The following is a 22,013-nucleotide window of genomic DNA, read 5'->3' as shown; positions in this document are numbered from 1 at the left end:
TCTGTTCTCTGTGTCCATTTGCTGCGTGTTCTTTTTGTCTGCTTCTGTTGTTGTCAGTGGCCCGTGAATCTGTGTCTCTTTTTGTTGCGTCATCTTGCTGTGTCAGCTCTCCGTGTGTGCAGCGCCATTCTTGGGCAGGCTGCACTTTCTTTTGCGCTGGGCGGTTCTCCTTAGGGGGCGCACTCCTTGCGCGTGGGCTCCTCTACGCGGGGACACCCCTGCGTGGCACAGCACTCCTTGCGCGTATCAGCACTGCACGTGGGCCAGCTCCACACGGGTCAAGGAGGCCCGGGGTTTGAACTGCGGACCTCCCATGTGGTAGACGGACGCCCTATCCACTGGGCCAAGTCCACTTCCCTTGCAACTTGTTTTGTTGTCTGCTCTGTGTCCACCCGCTGCGCATTCCTCTGTGTCTGCTTGTCTCCCTTTGTTGCGTCATCTTGCTGCACCAGCCCCCTGCAGGCACAGGCCATCAGCTCTCTGTGGGTGCGGTCCAGCTTGCCTCCACAAGGAGGCCCTGGGACGCAAACCCACGGCCTCCCACATGGTAGATGGGAGCCCAATTGATTGAGCCACAGTTGTCTCCCAAGACAGTATCATTTTTTTGTGTTTCCTACAAAATCTAGCACAGTAATTGGCATATAGCTGGTGTTTAATCAAAGTCTTTTAAACTATTGTAGGCTATGAAGAGATGTTCCATGAATGTAAATGAAAGTAGGTGGTGGGCTGATCTGACTCAAAAGGCTGGGAAGAGAAGATGTCTTTTGCTCATGTGAGAAAAAGGTCTATTGAAAAGAAGCTTTGAAAACAAAGGAGTAACTCTTTGTGATGTTGGTTTAGGCAAAGCCTTCTTAGATATGACCTAAAGTACAAGTAAGAAAAGAAAAAATATACACAAGCAATGAACAATCTGAAAAGGAAATTAAGAAAACTATTCTATTTACAATAGCAACCAAAAGAATAATATATCTATGAATGAATTTAACCAAGGATATAAAGGGCTTGTATGCAGAAAACTACAAATCATTGCTGAAAGAAATAAAGAGGACCTAAAATATCTTGTGCTTATGGGTCAAAAGACTTAATACTGTTAAGATATCAATAACACCCAAGGCAATTTACATATTCAATGCAATACCAACCAAAATGGTTGAATACCAGCCTTCTTTGCAGAAATGGAAAAGCCAATAATCAAACTCACATGGCAGAACAGCCAAAACCATTCTGAAAAGAACAAAGTTGGAGGACTTGTATTTTCCAATTTCAAAGTATATTACAAAGCTACAGTAGTCAAAAACTGTGGTACCGGCACAAGGACATACATATAGACCAATAGAATACAACTGAGAGTTGAGAATAAACCCACACATCTATGGCCAACTGATTTTCTATAGGATGCCAAGTCTATCAACAGAGAAAGAATAGTCTCTTCAGCAAATGGCACTTAGAAAAATGCCTATAAACATGCAAAAGAATTAAAGTGGACCTTCCTCACATCACATACAAAAATTAACTCGTTTTGAATGTAATATTAAAAAAAATAAAGACAAAAAAAAAATTAACTTGAAATGGATCAACAAACTAAACATAAGGACCAGAACTATAAAACTCTTAGAAGAAAACACAGGGAAAAACTTTCAAAGATTTGTATTAGACAATGGATTCTTAGACTTTATAAGCATGAGCAACAAAGAAAAAAAAGGTAAATGAGACTTTATTGAAATTAAAAAACTTTTATGCTTCAAAGGACACAATCAAGATAGTGAAAAGACAACAACCTACAGAATGGAAAAAGTATTTGGAAATCATATATCTGATGAGAGTTTAATATCCAGAATATATAAAGAACTCCTACAACTCAATAATGAAAAGACAAATAACCTAATTAAAAAATGGGCCAAGGACTTGGATAGATATTTCTCTAAAGAAGATATACAAGGGAAACGGACTTTGGCCCAGTGGTTAGGGCATCCGTCTACCATATGGGAGGTCCGCGGTTCAAACCCCGGGCCTTCTTGACCCGTGTGGAGCTGGCCATGCGCGCGCTGATGCGTGCAAGGAGTGCCGTGCCACGCAAGGGTGTCCCCTGCGTGGGGGAGCCCCACGCGCAAGGAGTGCGCCTGTGAGGAAAGCCGCCCAGCGTGAAAAGAAAGAGCAGCCTGCCCAGGAATGGCGCCGCCCACACTTCCCGTGCCGCTGACGACAACAGAAACGGACAAAGAAATAAGACACAGCAAATAGACACCAAGAACAGACAACCAGGGAAGGGGGGGAAATTAAATAAATAAATAAATCTTTTTTTTTTTTTAAAAAAGAAGATATACAAAAGGCCAATGAGCACATGAAAAGATGCTCAACATTATTAGCCATTAGGGAAATGCAAATCAAAAACACAATGAGGGGAAGTGGATTTAGCTCAACTGACAGAGCATCCGTCTACCACATGGGAGGTCCAAGGTTCAAACACAGGGCCTCCTGACCCATGAGGTGAGCTGGCCCATGCGCAGTGCTAATGTGTGCAAGGAGTGCCATGCCACGCTGCGGTGCCCTACGCATAGGGCAGCCCCAAGTGCAAGGAGTGCACCCCATAAGGAGAGCCACCCCATGTGAAAAAAAGTGCAGCCTGCCCAGGAATGTTGCCCACAATGTTGCTGATGCAGCAAGATGACGCAACAAAAAGAGACACATTGCTGGTGCTACTGACAAGAATACAAGCGGACACAGAAGAACACACAGAGAATGGACACAGAGAGCAGACAACTGGGCGGGGGGGGGAAGGGGAAGGGGAGAGAAATAAAAAATAAATCTTAAAAAAATTTTTTTTTAATGAAAAGAAGTACTGATACATGCTGCAACATAGATGAACTTGAAAACATTATGCTAAGTGAAAGAAACCAGACACAAATATTATGATTTTATTTATACGAAATGTCCAGAATAGGCAAATCTATTGAGACAGAAAGCAGATTAGTGGTTGCCAGGGGCTGGGAAGAGAAGGAATGGGAGTGACTGCTAATGGGTATGGAGTTTCTTTTTGGGGTGATGAAAATGTTCTAAAATTAGATTGTGGTCATGGTTGTACAGCTCTGTGAATATACTCAAAACAATTGAATTGTATACTGTGAATGGGTAAATTAAGTGGTATGTGAATTATATATCAATAAAGCAGTTTGGAAAAAGAGAAGAAGCTTATATGGTGTTGCTCAGCTCCACAGAGGCAGAAGTCTTTGAAAAGGAGCAGGTGTTAGGGGTATTCCAGGTGTATTAGAAAGCAGAACGGGGCGGCGGCTGGACTCCTCCCTTTCTCTCACTTCACATTCAGCTTATCACTAAGTCATGGTGAGTCTTCCAATGTTTTAGGGACTGATCTTTCTAATAATAATTTGTTCTGCTTTTACTATATGCCAAGCTTTATGCTAAATACTATACTTTCATTATCTCATTTAATACACATAACTATTCTCTAAGCCAGGTATTAGAAACCCTATTTTATGGATAAGAAATCTGATATATTAAATAATCTGCCCAAGGTAACATAGCAAGTCAGTGTGTGAGGTGGGAGTTAGATATAGGTCTGTCTTATTCCAAAGTTAGTATTCTTCACCACATGCTACATTGCTGTCCTAGTTCCCATTCCTACTCATATTATCCTAATTCAGGCTGGCATTACCTTTCCACTGAATTATTATAGAGTCTACTAACTAGTTTTCTTGCTTTCATTCTGGCTCTTTCCCCCCACCTATCCTATATATTTGCATAGGTTCTTTGTGCAAAGCATCACTGCCATCAGGATGATAAGCCCTGGACTACCAGAAAGGTAAGGGAACTAAATCTAAGAGTACCTCATTAGCTTGGACCCTTGAGGGAGGTGATCCAAGGTTGGTGGTGCTCCCTAGTTTTTATGAGAAGAAGATACAAATCTTCTCTGGAGGAAAATGTTCTCAAATTTAAGTCAAATTTAAGTCAACAGTATTCTCAAGATTAAATAACAAGAAAATATTAGTTGATAATCAAAGATCAAAAATACATATGGAAGCTTGACACAATGAGTAAATGACACAGAAAACAACAAATAATAGATTTAGACTGCAAGGATTACTGATATTAAAAAAAGGTCAGATACAGAATTCAAAATGGCTATATGTGAAATGTTTCAAATAAAGGAAAGAAATGCAAAGATAAGCCAGTAGGTAAGAGCATATCATAAATGGTCAGGCAGATCTGAAAAAGAACCAAATGAAACTTTAAAAAATTAGAAACATAATTATTAAAACAAAAACCCAATGGAGGGGACGTGGACTTGGCCCAGTGGATAGGGCATCCGCCTACCACATGGGAGGTCCACGGTTCAAACCCCGGGCCTCCTTGACCCGTGTGGAGCTGGCCCACACTCAATGCTGGTGTGCACAAGTAGTGCTGTGCTATGCAGGGGTGCCCCACGCTCAAGGACTGTGCCCCCTAAGGAGAGCCGCCCAGCACGCAAGAAAGTGCAGCCTGCCCAAGAATGGCGCCGCACACACAGAGAGCTGACGCAACACAACAAGATGATGCAACAAAAAGAAACACAGATTCCAGGTGCTGCTGACAACAATAGAAGCGGACAAAAAGAAGAACACGCAGCGAATGGACACAGAACAGACAACTGGGGGCAGGGGAGGGGAGAGAAAGAAAGAAATAATAAATCTTAAAAACAAAACAAAACAAAAAAACCCCAATGGATAAATACTCTAAGGCTTGCCAGGAAGTAGCATCTTGGAATTGCAGTGGCAGAAAAGGAATAGGCCTTAACCACATTCCAGTAGCTCCTAGGAGCCACCTCTTGGCCTGCAGTCTTGCTTTGACTCCCTTCTTGGCCAGTCTCCTGGAAGATTAAAATGAGTGACCTAGAGGAGAAGGATGTTGATGACGTTGGTTTTAAGTGCCCAACATGCTTTGCAGTAAAGGGAAGAGAATGTGACACGGAACTCAGATGGTGTACAGCAGATAAAATGCAGTGTGTTGAGTTCTCTGGCATCCTAAGCATAGGTATTAACAACTATTGAAATGAGAAATGCATACAAGCAGATCTATGCAAAGAGTCAGTAACCTCTTCTTTGGGTTCTCTAATTGCTAACCAGAAGAGATCACAGATTAGCCATCAGAAAAGGGGCCTGTGTTCTACCCCCAACTCCCATCTTCTTTGTTCTCTTCCTGGAGAAGCTACTTCATTGAACTTCTGCCAGGGCCCAGTCACCTCCATTTATGAATTATACATGCATTTTTTTGTTTACACATTCCGCCATATCTATTATTTCTCCATTTACCTACTCATTCACCAAGATTTACCTGTTGTATAACCCTCCTCACCCAAAGTGTTGTCAGGGCCAAAGTCAATTAGCATTGAGTCTCTGCTTATGAAAATGTTCCAAACTAGAGAACAGGGACATGTACAGGTAAAATGCTTAGCAAGCAATAGTAAGCTCTGTTTAAGTAGCCCAAGGTGATTGGTTTGACCACAGGATGGAAGTAGAAGAGTGTGGATTTGACTAGGGAAAGGTTTAATATTTTAGAAGTTTGGGCATAGGGATGAAGGTACAGTAATGATAGGTAGAGTCGGGGAGAGGAAGGTATACCTATATGGGTTTCTCTGTGAGTGATGCCACCCATGGGTGAACAAAGTAGATTTAACTGAGCATAGGAATGGAGCTGAACACAGGCATGTTCCCTCATTGATGAAAAGCAGTTCCCTTCAGTCCACCATAGAGTTGGAGCTGAACGTTGAGGTCTCTGGTTCTCACCCCACGTTGTTCATTACAATCACCTGAGAGCTGTAAAGAAGAATGCTTATCCCTGGCCCACTGCCAGAGATTCTGACTCAGTTGGATATGGGTAGGGCCTGCCCGAAGCCCCCAGCCCCCAATTTTTGTCCTTTGCCCCTTTTCTTTTAAATTCTCCCAGGTGATTCTAATGTGCAGCTACTGTTAAAAAAACCTTGAGGTATGAGGAAAAGACTAAAACTGCTATTTTACACAAAGTGAAAGTCTTAAATTAAGCTGACAAAGACTTTCACATAGAACACAAAGAACTTTCTATCAAAACCATGTGTCAATTCTTTCAGTTTGTGACGGGTGTTTCTCAGCAGTGCAGGGTGTTGCTGGTGGGGTGATGTATGGGAGCCCTGTATGATGATACGCATATTTGTTTTGTAAGTTCACAACTTTTACTAAATACTTATTGTTTATGTATGTTCAAGTATGAATGATATATTTCAAATAAAATTTTAATTAAACTCACTGGATAAGTTCTTTAGCAGAATAGATGACGTTGCAGTGAAAGTTAGTAAATGAATATAGAGTTAAAGAAATTACATGGAACACAACTGAGCAACAAGACAAAAAATGAAAGAGAAGTTAAAAGATGGGATGAGAAAGTCTAACATACTTCTAATCATACTCCTTGGGTAAGAGCATAGAAAAGGAGAGGTAACTATCTGAAGAGAGAGAGGCAGATAATTTTCCAGAAGTGTAAGGAAAACGTAGGTTCTGGAAGTACAACATGTCCCAATCAGGACAAAAAAAAAAAACCAAACAAGTGATGATTTAAACTAGACATAAGTAAAATTTATTTATTTGAATTAATGAACTTAATTATAGTTACAAGATGATGTCATATCTATAAGTGTGCTATGTGATCCTTGACCAGTTACCTAGTCTTTCCTTGCCTCTGTTTTCCTATAAAACAGGGATAAAATACTTACTACATTAAATAAATTAAGCACTATACAGTGCTTAAAATTGTATCTGACACATAATAAATAGTAAATGTAATATTTATTATCAAGTGATAAGATGCTTGTTACCTAAAAGCCCCATAAAAGAGCAACAGAGCTCTGACCGTAGTAGGGCAGTAACCTTGGGCAAATCGCAAAGCCTAGATCTGGATACCTTTCCTGACTCAGTTCCAGCATCCCTCAGAAACTGGAACAACCTTCCCAAACTATAGAGAGACCCAGGGGTGGTGAAAACAAAACATATGTGAATATAATGATCGTATGCTGGCATTAGCTATTTTTATGGGGAATCATTAGGTGCAAAAAAGGTTGTGGAGGCTAAGGGAGACACAGTGTAACTTCTGATATAGATCTGAACAGTAGCATACTCAAAATGGTTTGTGAAAGTGCTCTGTAAACTGTAAAGGTTTTATAGAAATGTCAAGCATTGTTATTATTCTTTAAAAGTGCTCGGGACCCTAGTTTTAGAGTTATATATGGATAGGACTGAATAATCCTATTGTTTGAGTCTGATATCATAGTTTAGAAGAGCCAAGGAGTCAGGAAAAGGGGGAGGGCTCAAGGCAAAGGAAGAGACAGAGGTACTGAATTAAAAATCTTTGGAGATGGCTATTAAATTAACAGGAAATTTTATATTACCATACAGAGACAGAGAGAAGACAAATAATTCTAAACAGAAATATATTTAACTGCTTGCTGGACATGTCCATTTGAATGTACCATGATATCTCCAACGAATAAGGCCAAAAATGAACTGATCACTCCCCCAATCCCCACCACCATTGTGAAGGTCTTTATTACTATGTACAAGCTTTTCAAAATTAAATTAATTTGGAATAATTTTAGATTTACAGAAAAGTTGCAAAGATAGCTCAGAGAGTTCCCTTATAACCTTCAACCAGTTCCCCTAATGTTAAGCATGGTACATTTGCCAAAATTAAAAAAAAAAAAATTAATATTAGTACATTACTATTAGCTAAACTCCAGACTTTATTTGGATTTTACCAGTTGTCCCACTATGTCCTTTGTTATTTGGCAAAAAAAAACCAAAAAACAAAAAACAAATGCATATATAACTTTTATAAGCCATGTAAGTTAATTAAAAGCAAAATAAAAACCAACCAACCAAACAAAAAACTTATCCAGATGTGTACTTTAGACTGCAAATAAACAGTCTAGATGGTGTTCTAAATACAGTTTAAGAGAAAAAGATGTGCATTTCCTACAATCAAGATACTGAATAGTTCTTGAAACTATCCAGGCAGGTAATTTTTCACAAAAGGAAGCAGTACCAAAAGATAGATAAGGCTATGTGATTTTAGTATACCTCTGCCCTTAGTTTTACCCAATAAACATTCTACTTACCTTTTACTTCAGGACACTTTGGAAATGAACAGCAAGTACTATTGCTTGTGTTGACCTAGTCAGGTATCCTCTATGTTAGCAACAACCTATGTTAGGTAACTCTTCTGGTCACGTTTTCACCTAGGACTGCATGACTGAATCCAGCAGCAAAAGACAGAAATGTTCAAATCATATCAAACTAAAAGAAACTTTGACATACTGTACTCTCTTCCCTGATTTACAGGCATCCTGAGGCCCTTAATTAATATCATCTCATGAGTCTATTAATCAAGCAAGGGAACAATCAAGCACCTATTATACTCCTTCTGTGTATAAGGCACTATGATGGATGTTCAAGGGTGACAGGCCAACTTGAGGAATTTGTAATTTTATTAAAGTCATTGGCAAGATGCCTCTGGAGAGGTACAAGGCAGCAAGAAGGATACTTTATGGTGTGCAATAAGGGTTAGAACAGTGGTTTCACACTTTTTTTTTTTCAGCTCGATACATAAAACAGAGTTACTCTGGTTGAAGCAGGGGCAGTCCAAAGTCCAATATATGATGACTCCCTTTCTCCACTGTTTAAGCCCGGAAAGTCACTTCCAGTGGACCCTGGGGTTCAGTGGAAGAAATTCTGAAAACCTCTGGATAGAGGGAGGACCAGCATGGTTTGTCAGGGTTTGGGAAGTAAAAAGTGAAACAAATGATTAACTGACAGAAATCATCTTTTCTCCTCTTTTTCTTTCTCCATGGCTCCCAAATAAAATGTTTTTGGAAAATGATGTTGATATACTAATATCAAACTTACTTCTCAGTACGGAAATGAAGTTTCTACATGAATTCAGGAAAGTCAATGCCAGTTTCTATAACTACTTTCTATCCCCTTCTAGGTTCTAAGTCTTTTTTAGCTCATGGGATTTTCAAGGATTCTTAACCTTTTTTGTTCCATGGACCCCTTTGCCAGTCAGGTGAAAACCATGGACCCCTTATTAAGTCCACACTATACTGTGTATTATTTGATAAGTATATCACACCTGCTCCAACACGTCCCCACAAGAATAATGTTTTGAATTTCAATTCAAGCTCATGGATCCCTGGTTAAGAACCCCTAGATTAGATGGAGGCTCTGAGTTTCTTAAATTAAGTACTTTTTCTTGAAATTGTGAGAGATGCTGAAAGAATTAGGAGATTTAGGAAGTGGCGGTAATAATCATTTCTGTGGATGATTAAGACTGAGTTGCAAGGAAAGAATAAACAAGCTGCTAGATGCCTGAGAGCACGTGGCTATGGCATCAGGAGCCTGATTCCACAAATGGAATAGCAGCCCACGCCTTGGAGGTCATCTGTCTTCCTCCGGGTAGAGTATAGCTGCTCCTAACTGAGGAGGCCACTGTTCCTAACGTATAGTTATTTTGGACTCCAAGTGAGGCCAGCCAGCATGCCCGCAGTGTGTTGGAAGAGGCTTAGCCCGAAGGGTTATTCCAGACACACCCCACTGCTTCCTTATAAGGCCTCCCAAATACCCTTCTCTTTTGAAGCACAGAACTTGCTTTGCTTTTGACTCACCAAATATGTTGGAGAAAAGTTCAGCTGAAAATTCACCTCTAAAACACTCAAGAAGAGGCTTGGCTCTGAAAAGGAATGGGCTTTTGCCTAGGACCACCTGGTGTGGGTATTCCTTCTTTTCCCCAAGTTTATCTCCCTGCTTGTAAGCTGGAAATATACAGTCACCTTTAAAGTGATCAAAAGCATGGGCAGAGAATATCCAGGGGTAGAAATTTCAGCAAGTTCCAAGTCTATCTCTCAGGCTCAGTTGTGCCTCAGCTCCCAGTACCCCAAATTAATGAATGGAGATTTCAGTACTAGGAATTATACACAAGGAAAGAATAAACTAGAAGCCACTGACATTCAGTGAGCTGTAAAGGGTGACTTTCTTTTACTCTATAAAAATCTGATGACCATAAAAATTCCATAACATCGTGGCCCAGGGTCTTTCTCTGCTCAGGAGGGATTATACCTAGAGAAATATTCTTCTGTTGATCCAGCTAGCAAGTGTTTGCCTTTCTCCAAATAGGCTGACCATTTGATTCCTTCCTTAGCTCAACTCCTAACACCTGTTTGGAGGCAGATACCTCTTAAGGTCCCTTTCAGCTCTAATTACAAACCAAGCTAAATTAAAACCTGGGGCCCAAGGGAAGGTTCCTACAGTGTTAATAAATGCCCTCCCACTCATGCCCCTGGCTTTCAATGTGAATATAAACACACATATAGCTATACTCCCAAGTGCTGGGCTTCTAACTACTATGGTTATAAGTCTCTAGAGATTGAGAATTTGCTGTAAACCCTACTTTTTTTGAGGATGTAGGGTAGGGGGAGAGAGGAGGACTACAGGAAATTAGTAAAGATTTAGTTCCTACCTTGATAAACAATTCTTCAGATGAGCGGATAGATAATGCAGGATAAAGAGTTGGAGGGATAAAATCTCCCAGTACTAGGCATAGGCGAACAGCTAGGGAGCAGGAAGCCACCAAGACTAGAGACTGTACTGGTAGTGGAAGCTAAGGCTCCAGCATGGGCTGCTCTGCTTGCAGGACAGCTTGAACTTGCAGGAACAAGTTAGCAGGGTCTAAGAGTGCCCCTATGCTTCTCCTGGACTGTGCAGTGCAGTCAACCCCTTGTCTCTCCTTTGGTGGGTTCTTTAGGCTCTCAGGCTCTAGAAGGCAAGGCCAGAGTGTTCTCTGTTGCCCCTCCCCCAGGCAAGGGACTGAGGCATGCAGGCTGGTAAGCAGCTATCCAATCAGTTTGTCAAAAGCTGTAAATAAAAGGCCACATATGCACAGAGAAGCGGGCTATGAGAAGAATCTAGATTGAATTACAGTCAGTTGTGGGGCAGGGTGGGGGAGATGGAGGGAGATGAGAGAAAGAGGGGAGAGAAACCTAGTTGCTCTTCAAGGAAATATTTTCATTCAAGCACATACCTACCTCAGAATGACAGCCAGAAGCCCATCAAAGCATTGTAACCTTAGGGACCTAGGTTCCAATAGGGCAGGGGTTCTTAACCAGGGGCCTGTGGGCTTGAACTGAAATTCAAAAAAACATTATTCTTGTGGGGATGCATTGTGCAGGTGTGATATATTTACTAAATAATACACAGTACAGTGTGGACTCAGTAAGGGGTCCGTGGTTTTCACCTGACCGGCAAAGGGGTCCGTGGAACAAAAAAGGATAAGAACCTCTGCAATAGGGACATGATCTCAGCAGAGGGGTCATGGTCCCTGAGACTCTTCAGTTAGAATCAAAGCCTTTTCCTGGAGGTGTCATCTTCCAGTAGACTTTAGATGACATTCTCCTGAGGCCAGCTCATTGGGCTTGGTAAGAATAATGGGACTGCCTTACTAGCAGGTGGGAGCAAAGATTATTTCTATATACATTAACAGTACTTACTTTAGTTATAAGACTTAAGTGACAGCAAACTGATGTTTACTTAAATAAAAATTTTAGAAAGCAGTGGCTGGAGCCTGGCCTCGGCTCTGAGCATTCAGAAGCCTGGGTTCTGTAATGATTCAGAGCATGGATTTTGGTGTTAAGACAGGTCTGGGTTCAAATATGATGTACTGCTTGCCAATGTGGAACTCTGGGAAGTTATCAGTCTCACTAATTGTCAGCTTCTTTATTTGTAAAATTGTAACGATAATATTTTCCTGCAAAGGCTTTCAATAGAATGACATCAGACTGTATATAAAGTGCCTGACACATAGGAAGTGTTCAACCATGGTCACTATTAGTCTATCTTTGGCAGATGACCAATGGAGTTCTTTTCTCTCTCCCTTCCCAGTTTTTCAGAAAACCTAAAGAATCCAGGTCCAGGGAACTGGCAGGCAAAAACCTTTTAAAAGAGCCAAAGAAATGAAGAATTGTGTTTCTTTCTTCCCTCCCTTATCCCAGCACTGAATCAGTCATCCTGTGTCCATTACATTCTGGACTGGCAGGCTGACCCTGAGCCTCCCAAACCAAAGATACTAATCCATCTCTCGTGTTACCTGTTGTGGGGCATACTCCCAGACTGATGGTGCTTCTCCTGGCCCCAGATCAAATCCAAGAAGGTGTAGAAGAGAAGCAGTCTGATTCCAAGCTGGCAGGATAGGTCTGTCCAGGCTGTTGTCTGCCCATCCCAGTTGCCTGTGAGGCCTATGGGTTAATAATAGCAACTCTGATGCCAGTGGATTAAGACAGCACTGTAGGAGGTGTTTATTTTTACTCTGGCATCAGTATCAAGTTCTACTGGTTACTGCCTAAATCTAGGGCAGTTTCCTGCTACAGGAGTGGCCCCAGGTCTCTCCAGGTTGCTAAGGTGGATTCTGGAGGAAGCAAGTCTTGTTAAAATCAGTTCTGCATGAAGAGGGACAGGGAAGAGGACAGTGAACAAACAGAGCTGTCATATGACCGGTATCTCAAGTGGGATGGAGGCCGAGGATCAAGCTCCAAATTTCTGGGACCAGGTGGACCTCAAATTGAAAGCTCACAGCATTCTCCTGAGTCAGGTAGGCCCTGGACAAAAGACCCATTATGTTGTTTTGGACTGAGCACACATACACACACACACACAAAACGTGGTTGCATTGAAATGATCTAAACAAAATTAAGGAAAGGCTGGTGCTCAATTAACCAGTAGCTCAGCCTTGTCAGCCACAAGTCCCAGATTAGTGCAGGAAGTGCTGACGTGGTAAAGAAAAAGATAAAGGGAGGGTTTTATAGGATATTTGAGAAAAGTATGGGCTAGGCTGGTCCTGAATTGATTTGCATAAAGTTTTTAGCAGGCACATTAAATTCCTTGAAAATTTGTTTGGCCAGAGCTTCTTTCCTAGACATGGCACAATAAGATAGAAACATCAAGAAACCAAGCCTTATCTGGTCTGGAGTCAGTGGCCAGATAATCTTTCCTAAAAGCCTCTTTATCCCCCAAGGCCTAGGGCTGGGGTCCCAGGGACCTTACACTTTGACCACAGCATCTGGAACTCTGGGAATATTCCACTCATCTCCCTGGAAGGCAACTCCTGTCACAGATCTCTTCTTGCCCCATCAGGTGGACAGGGGTATAAGAAGACTGACATCTGGATAGCTGATGATGCAGATATACGTTGCCTGAAGAGGCATGTCCAAAGCAGACTGCTGTGGAATGAACAAAAATGTACCACGTACCGGGTAGGAATGTTGAAATGCAAAGAAAGCAGCCAAGCAGCCAAGTGTACAGTAACAGTGATTCCTCATCTTCCTGCCTATAGCTGACTCATCATCATCTTCAGTGACATATCAGTACCTTAAGAAAACTGGGTGCTGGCAGGAAGGCAGCCCAGTGTATTGAAACACTCATACAATACATTTTTTTTTTTTGTCATTCAAAGCTTATCTACCTGCTCATTTAAACAGCAATGCAGACTCAGAAACAACTTGATTACTGGAGACATGGGGTTTGATCTCAGCCCCATCTGGCAGCCACTCCTGCCTAGGATAGCGCAGGATACCCCAAGGATAAGAACATTGCTTTCATTCTTGGCTTTTTCTCAGACTTGTCGGGTCACCTGGGGCAAGGTTTGACATCTGGAAAAGGGGCTAATTGTATCCACCTCTGGTGAATTAAAAAAAAAAAAAAAGTAGCAGGAAAAGTAAATGCTGTAAATTCTTTGGACCAAAGTATTTTAGAAATAAAATTGTAACCCATGTTATAGGTAGAGAGCCCTGGGCTTCTGGGCTTTCCTCTCTGCCAGGTCCCAGTGGCCATATTGGGAAGGTGGGCCTGATATGTGTCCAGAGGCACAGTGCCCTTCTTTAGGCCTACGGTCCCCACCTTTGGTTTGAGGAACAGTTGAAATAGGAGGAAACCTGCTTACCTGGACAAAATAAGGTATTAATTCCCACTAATGTGCAATAGAGAAGGTAGAAATATGCAAGCAAAAAGAAACATCTTCATTCACTCATTTTATCTAGGAGTCACAAACCCCCCCTATGCTTGGGCCCAGGATACTGATCTGAGGCTTGTAACCCACTGATACAGCAATTGGCAGCAGAATTTACAAACTACACCCAGCCTAAAAGCCTGTGAAAGCAAAGTTAGTGAAGGAAGGTATTCCTCTGCTCAGAACAAAGGCAATACTGTGTCCTAAAACTAACACAAGCCTCTACTATTCCCAGCCCAGCGATCCCTCAGTATGGGGTTAGTGTGCCAGGTCTCCAGAACTCTTGGAAAGGAGAAATAGAAATCTATTGTTCATGGGTGATAACACATTTTTTCTGCAAGTGCCTAACCTGGGATTCAAAAGAGATGTTCCTAACTTTTGATGCCTCTCGTAAGATCCACTCTCCTTTTGGAGAAGGCACCTCTGGACCAAGGGTTGGTAAACTTTTTCTGGAAAGGGCCAGATAGTAGTAAATACATAGGCTTTGTGGGCTGCATAGGCTATCACATATTTTCCCCTCTTCTTTTACAACCCTTAAAAAGCGTAAAAACCATTCTAGTTTGTGGGTTGTGCAGATACCCTGAGCCATAATTTGCTGACACCCAGTCTAGACCTTAAAGGCCTTTCTATTCAAGGTCTATATCTCAAAAATCTGACTCTGTTGGGCCAGCCTAGAGATCCCCTTTCCTCTTCCCACAAGGCTGATGCAGATATTTCAGAGGCAGCTCCCCTCATAGCCACTGAGGAATGTGAAGAAAGAATTCTGAGGTTATTTGTATTGAAGCTGACAGACTGGTTTATTTCCCTCATATAAAGCACTTCAAAAAGCATCTCTGGAATTTAGCTTATTGCATGATCATTATGGAGTACAGACTGAGCCATAAACCATCTTTATCTTTCTATTTTTGCTTAATAATACTATCCCATGTCTCTTCAAGGCCATTTATTTTCTGCTCCCAGGTTCCAAACCCACACTTGAATTGGCTCAGGCTCCAACTTCATCTCTCCTCCCCCACGCCCCTCACTTCTATATGTAGTATGGTTGTGGACAGCAAGGAAACAGTATCAACAGACAGATGGATTGGGACAAGGTAAATAAGAACAAAAGGTGAGAGGGGAGGGGTGAGCTCACTTTGAGTAGAGCTTTGAGTCTACGCACTATCACAAATAATTACAGCCTTTGTAAACTGGGACCAACTGCTATAGCAGCAACCAAATGACACATGTGCAAAGGTTTAGGAGTCTTTGGAGTTAATACTTCTCCACACACCATGAACTAAAAAGGAAACTAATGACTTACAGTTAGAAACTAATACTTATAATAATAGCTATTATTTATTGAGATTCCATTATGCTACCCATTGTGTTAAATGTCTGTCATAAATGTATTTCTAATCTTCACAATAACCCTACAAGGTAAATATTATTATCCTTATTTTGTAGTTGAGGATTTCCTTACAGAGATTAACTTTATCCAAGATCACAGAGTTAGCAAGTGGGCGAGTTGGGTTTGGAACTCTTGTCTGCTTCACTCCAAAGTCCTTGCTCTATTCACTATAATACACTGCTATTATCTGTGGTAGAAAGAATAATAAGAAAATACTTTAATTACATTCTGATTAAACTTTAAGCTAAATAGCAGCAATCTGTTGGTCTGCCCTTTCCTATAGTCTGAATATTAATAAATGACATTGTACTTAAAATCATAAGCATGGCAATTGCATGTGGCAGAGATTCAAGCCAAATCAATACAGCTACATTCATTCTTAGTGTAGACCCTTATTTGAGCTAATACATGTTTATTATTCTTTACAAAAAGAATAAAATAGAGGAGTAGATGTGGTCAAGCAGTTGAGCACCTGCTTCCTACATGGGAGGTCCCAGATTCAGTTTCAGGTGCCTCCTAAAAACAAGCAAACAAATGACAAGCAAAGAAACAAAAAAACCAACTCAGGGGGGCTGAAGTGGCTCAGGGGTTGAGCACTGGTTTCCCATATATGAGGTCCTGGTTTCAATCCCCAGTCCCAGTACCTCAAAAAAAAAAAAATTAAAAAGCCAGGATCTTAATACACTAAATCTTTGCCTAGTGGCCAAATAAGTCTCTTTTCAATGGTGTATGTATATATTTTGCCCAATCTTTGTCATTTTGTAAACAATTGTGGCTTTCTTCTGAATAAAATTACAGTTCCCCACCTTCCCAGGTCCCAGATTGTGACTTGCCAGTCAAATATCCCCTTTCCCTTTCTCTTTCAAATTAAAGAACCCTGATAGTCAGCTGGGTACAATGCTGTCTAGCAAAAGTTCTACAGTTCCACCTCCCTTATAGCTAGGTATGGCTATATGATTAAGTTATGGTAGAAGTGTTGTGTGGAACTTCTGGGAAGTCTCTGTATTGACCAGGGTGTATCCTTTTTTTTCTTTTCCTCCATCCTGCCCCTAGGAAGGTGGATATGATGGCTAGAGCTACAGTAGCCATCTGGACCATAAAGATGGCCTAGGGGGAAGCAGCTGTGGCTCAAGGAATTGAGCTCCCATTTACCATGTGGAGGACCCGGGTTTGATCTCTGGGACTTTCACGTGAAAAAAAAGAAAAAAGGTGTCCCAGACCTGTGTGGTGAGGTGCAGGCTCCCACATGGTAAAGCGACACACCAAAAAGATGATGATACAACAAGATAGGAAAAAAACAAAAAAGATGGCCTAGGAATGGCAGAACAAAACTGGAAGGAGCTGGGTCCCTAAAGACTATGCAGCTGCCATATCAGCCTAGGACTTTCTATATCTGGATGGTTTTGTTGATGTTTAAGAAAGAAAAAAACTTCCACCTTATTTACGTCATTATTTTTGAATTTCAGTTTCTCCTATTTATTTCTATTTTATATATTCTACCACATCCAAATAATAACCAATTCCTATCCATTTCTACTTTATACATCCTATGACATCCAAATAATCACCAAGTTTTATTAATTCTATCCATTCTTCTCCAACCCTACTGCTACTACCCTAGACCAAGCTATACTACCATTTGTCTGAATTGCTACATCAATATCTAACCTTGCCTCTCGCTGTTCCTTTTCACAGGCCAGCTAGTCATCCTTTGAAAATGCAAGTGTATTCATATCCATGAAATCCATAAAATCCAAAACTCCTAAAGGGCATACCCTGACCTTCATGGTTTACCTCTCCAGTCTCATCTCTTGCCACTCTGATCTTACTTTGCAGTTATACCATCACATATGTACTGATGGGAACATTGCCCCTCCATTTGTCTGGATAACCCCTACTCATCCTTCAGGTTTTCAGCTAACACATCATGAGTTCGATGGCTCTTCCTACATTACATGCCCTGGTTATGTGCTCCCAAAACACCTTAGACTTTCCTGTACTCTACTTTATAATTGTTCATTTAGCTTCTAACACTAGTAGCAAGCTCTATGGGATAGGAACCCTGTATATCATATTTACTATTTATCCCCAGAAACTAGCACAGTGTGTCATACATGTTAGATGTCTAATATGAATGAATGAAATTTTTAAGAGAGAAGGCAAGCAATATGCATCAAAATTTGAAATACACATACTTTAAAAAAATTTTATTTATTTATTTCTCTCCCCTTCCCCGCCCCATTTTCTGCTCTCAGTGTCCATTCACTGCGTGTTTTTCTGTGTCTGCTTGCATTATCAGGCAGCACTTGGAAACTGCGTTTCTTTTTTGTTGCGTGATCTTGCTGCATCAGCTCTGTGTGTGTGCAGTGTGACTCCTGGGTAGGCTGAGCTTTCTTCGTGCGGGGTGGCTCTCCTTGCGCATGGGACTTCCCTACATGGAGGACACCCCTGCATGGCATGGAACTCCTTGTGTGCATGAGTACTGCGCGGAGCCAGCTCACCATAGGTCAGGAGGCCCTGGGTTTGAACGGACGCTCTATCAGTTGAGCCAAATCCGCTTCCCTGAAATATATATACTCTTTAGTCTACTTCTGGGAAATGTATTTAAAAGAAATAACTTGACAAAAATATGCAAAGACATATAAATGATGATCACTGAATCACAATTTATCAAAGCAAAAAATTAAAATAATGTAAATGCACTCTCATTAGTAAATCGGTTAAATAAATTATGATAGAATTCACACAATTAAATACTCTACAAGAGCCAAAAAATCATTGTTGGTATATTTGCTGAGATGAAATTACGTCCATTGTATAGGTTTTCTAATTTTAAAAAATTGTTTTTAACAAAGCAATTTAGAAAGTATAATTCATGGTATGATCCTATTTTTATTAAAAAACTGTCCTCTAACCCCCACATTTTCTAGGAGTTTGTATTTTCTGAGTTTTCTGGCAATAAATGGACTGATGGAAACTTTTGGCCTCTCTGGGATCCTCATAGGCCTGAAAGCCCACTAGGCCATATGGACTACAGTGTATCATCATAGCCCAAAAGAGGATGGATGTCTTTACTGGAGCAACAAACATTTACTCAGTGCCTACTGAGTGCCGAACATCTTATTTTAGAGGGAAGGAGCTGAAGGCACAGACATGCTTTAGGGGAAACTATGATGCATCGAGAAAGCTAAATGTTATTTTAAAAGATTCAAATTATATTCAAAGTTCTAAAATGTTGTATATTAGTTTAATTCCATTAATTATGGAAATAAAAACATTACATAAACTAAGATGAGAATATTCTTGAAATCCTTTCATGAATACTTTATCAAAATAATTGGTCACACCTGAAGAGGGTATATTTTCTCATATTTTTGTTTATCTTGAATTAGCCAGTACATTGGCTCACAGGTAGACATAAACCTGATGGCTACCTTTACATGTGAGTTAAGAATACGTGACATACATAAAGCACTAAGGACTATAAAGCAAGGAACTGCATTATAATTATATATATATATATATATATATATATATATATATATATATATATATATATATATAAATTTTCTCTTTCCTCGGTTGCATACTAAGGACAGAAACTGTTTTGTTCATTGTTGTAGTCTCTCTACCTAGCTCAGAGCCTGGCACATGGTATATGCTTAAATGTTCCCTGAATTGAACTAAGAAGGAACTGAATCCTTGCTAAATGTAATAGGAAAAATTCTTTCCTTGAACAGTATTTGGTTCATTATAGCTGTGGACATTATTTATACTCACTTAGTTCTAGTCCTCTCTGCTGGGGAGTGGGGTGCTGAAGAGGATGAAGGGAACACAGCTGTTGGCTTGTGGAGTATGCAGAGTGGTATGCCTCAGTACAACTCTCCCGGAGTTCCCTTCGCAATAGGCACTGTACTCCTGACACTAGAGCTCAAGTGACAGCCTCAGCATGAGAACCAGAACAGCATGTTCCAACCAGAGTGGCAGACGCCCTCCCTCCCTCTTTCTTCATATTTCACCCTTTAACCTCATCAGTCTTTAACTCCGCCCTATTAGCTGCTTCCAGTGGGGTTAGGAAAGAATGCAGGATGTGTCCCAAAAGTCCAGCACTAGCTGAGGAACAGTTTGTTTTTTCCTAAAAAGGATAGTCTAAAACGTTATGTAAGACCTGGATCTCCATGCTGGGAGCTTTTCCAGTTCTATCTGGGGAGATTGCTCAGCTGCTTGGAGTTTCAGGAAAAGGGTTTGGAATTTCCTGCTTGGCCAACCTATACTGGAGTCATCTCTAGGTGGAAGTGGGGAAGTTCCAGCAGAGAAATCAGTAACTCTGCACTCCCACTTCCAGCTGGGGCCCCACTGAGTTTACCTGGGGAGAGGAAATACCATTGATCCATTTATAGTCAAGTTTCAGAACAAGAAACAAGCCCCTCTGCCAAAGCCACAGCCCATCTGGCATCAAGCCATTGGGGTTCCATGAAAGGAGGCAGAACTTGGGAAATCAAATAGCCTGACCCAGAAGCACAAACAGGGCTCTGGAAGGGTTTCTTTCCCTGGTCTAGGCAGATATATGGACAAACTCGTTCATGGTCCCATGAACCTTGGATGCCACAGACTTGCCCAAAGACCAGATGAATCAATCAATACAACTAAGCACTTATGAAGTGCTATGTGAGTTAAACAGACCTGGTCCCTGACTTCATGGAGTTTACACCTGGGAAGTCTAAGCAAATAACTAACTACAACAATATAAACTATTAAGTGGGCCTTTGGAATTTGCTGCATTCAAAGGAAAGCCAGCTAATTCATAAAAGCCAGCTGAGTCCAAATAGCGTATTTATTAATTGGGATTGTTTATACTGTATTGGTAACTAAAATTATCTGTGTTTGAACTGAAAACTCTGACCCTTGAAGAGTCACTAGAATCTATCAGTAACCGGCTCTCAGTTGAGCTCTACTTTTTATCCCATTCATTTTGCCTGGATTTCAGTCCCTTAATTTACCTTACTTATTTAAGGCATAGGAACTCACTTCAGCCAACAAGTTACGGTCCATTACAATAAAAAAGTAGAACCCTGATTTGCTCTTTCCAGCTTTAGGTCATTCATTTTTATTTCTTTCTGGTCAGCAAAGACGGCTAAGAAAAGATAAGTATATAACTCTGCTATGAAGGACTAATTCTGTAGTATTGATCAAATTATTTCACTCCCCTCAGCTTTAGTTTCTTTATCTGTAAAATGAGTATAATAACACCTCTCTTAGAGAATGGTAATGGGAGTTAGAAGAGTTATAAAACCTCTGGTACAGTGACTGGCATTTAGTGGGGGCTCGGTATATGGAACTATAAAGACTGTAAACCAGGAATCTCCTCTTCTTTTCTTAAACCTAAATTCTTTCCATTGACTTTTTGAGACTTTGCTACTGTTCAATTACAACAGGAATCTTGTTTCTGTCACACCCAGTGCTTCTCTTTTCAAGGTACAAATTCTACAAATTCTTTAACCTTACATCATGGCTCTATGCTCTGTCCCCCTGCAAGAAAAATGAAATAGCTTTGTCCCAAGAGACATCCCAAGGGAATACATAGGAAAAAGTTAGAATGAATTAAGAATTTCCCACCTAGTAAGCATGGTTAGGCATATGACTACCTAAACTCTTAACTGTCAATAGAATAGGGTGGAAAAGTCCTCCAAATAAACTCATGGGCTGACAAGATTCTCTGTAAAAGGTCTAAGTATTTCCAGAAATGTATGTCATGTGATCCTCCCCAAGTCCTATAGCTTCTGCTTTAGAAAAGTCTCTCTAGGGAAGCGGACTTGGCCCAGTGGTTAGGGCATCTGTCTACCACATGGGAGGTCTGCGGTTCAAACCCCAGGCCTCCTTGACCCATGTGGAGCTGGCCCATGTGCAGCACTTAATGCGCGCAAGGAGTGCCGTGCCATGCAGGGGTGTCCCCCGCGTTACACAACAAGACGACGCAACAAAAAGAAACACAGATTCCTGAGCTGCTGACAACAACAGAAGCAGACAAACAAGAAGACGCAGCAAAACAGACACAGAGAACAGACAACTGGGGTGGGGGCATGGGGGAAATGGGAAAGAGAAATAAATAAATAAATCTTAAAAAAAAAAAAAGCTCTTTAAAAAAAAGTCTCTCTAGTCCATCCTTTCTTCTTTTTTTAAAAAAAGATTTATTTTTATTTTTATTCCCCCCCCCACCTGCCCCAGTTGTCTGTTCTCTGTGTCCATTTGCTGCGTGTTCTTCTTTTTGTCCACTTCTGTTGTTGTCAGCGGCACGGGAATCTATGTTTCTTTTTTTTGCGTCATCTTGCTGCGTCAGCTCTCTGTGTGTGCGGTGCCATTCCTGGGCAGGCTGCACTTTCTCTTTCGTGCTGGGCAGCTCTCCTTACGGGGTGCACTCCTTGCGCGTGGGGCTCCCCTACGCGGACACCCCTGCGTGGCATGGCACTCCTTGTGCATATCAGCACTCTGCATGGGCCAGCTCCACACGGGTCAAGGAGGCCCGGGGTTTGAACCGCGGACCTCCCATGTGGTAGACGGA

General features: G+C 41.2%; 1 protein-coding gene across 19 annotated transcripts in view; it reads right to left on the bottom strand.

The window, feature by feature from the left end:
• RUSC2 (RUN and SH3 domain containing 2) overlaps nucleotides 1–22,013 on the bottom strand; it is a 61,099-nt gene that overhangs the window by 23,197 nt on the left and 15,889 nt on the right. For 6 of the 19 annotated variants that reach the window (XM_058302048.1, XM_058302044.2, XM_071216840.1 and 3 more), the window contains exon 2: nucleotides 12,154–12,301. The exons of 11 other annotated variants lie outside the window; for them this stretch is intronic. Coding sequence is in view for 1 of the 8 variants with exons in the window: in XM_071216849.1 (XP_071072950.1) it covers nucleotides 12,154–12,301 (148 nt within the window). In the remaining 7 variants the exon portion in view is untranslated. Of the gene's footprint in view, nucleotides 1–11,095; nucleotides 11,194–12,153; nucleotides 12,302–22,013 lie in introns of all 19 variants that reach the window. 2 more of the 19 variants (XM_058302046.2, XM_071216848.1) reach the window with 1 other exon arrangement.

This window comes from Dasypus novemcinctus, chromosome 8 (assembly GCF_030445035.2).
Source record: "Dasypus novemcinctus isolate mDasNov1 chromosome 8, mDasNov1.1.hap2, whole genome shotgun sequence".
Classification (NCBI taxonomy): Eukaryota; Metazoa; Chordata; class Mammalia; order Cingulata; family Dasypodidae; genus Dasypus; species Dasypus novemcinctus.
The sequence above is the reverse complement of the archived record's forward strand: the minus strand, read 5'-3'. Positions and strand labels throughout refer to the sequence as shown.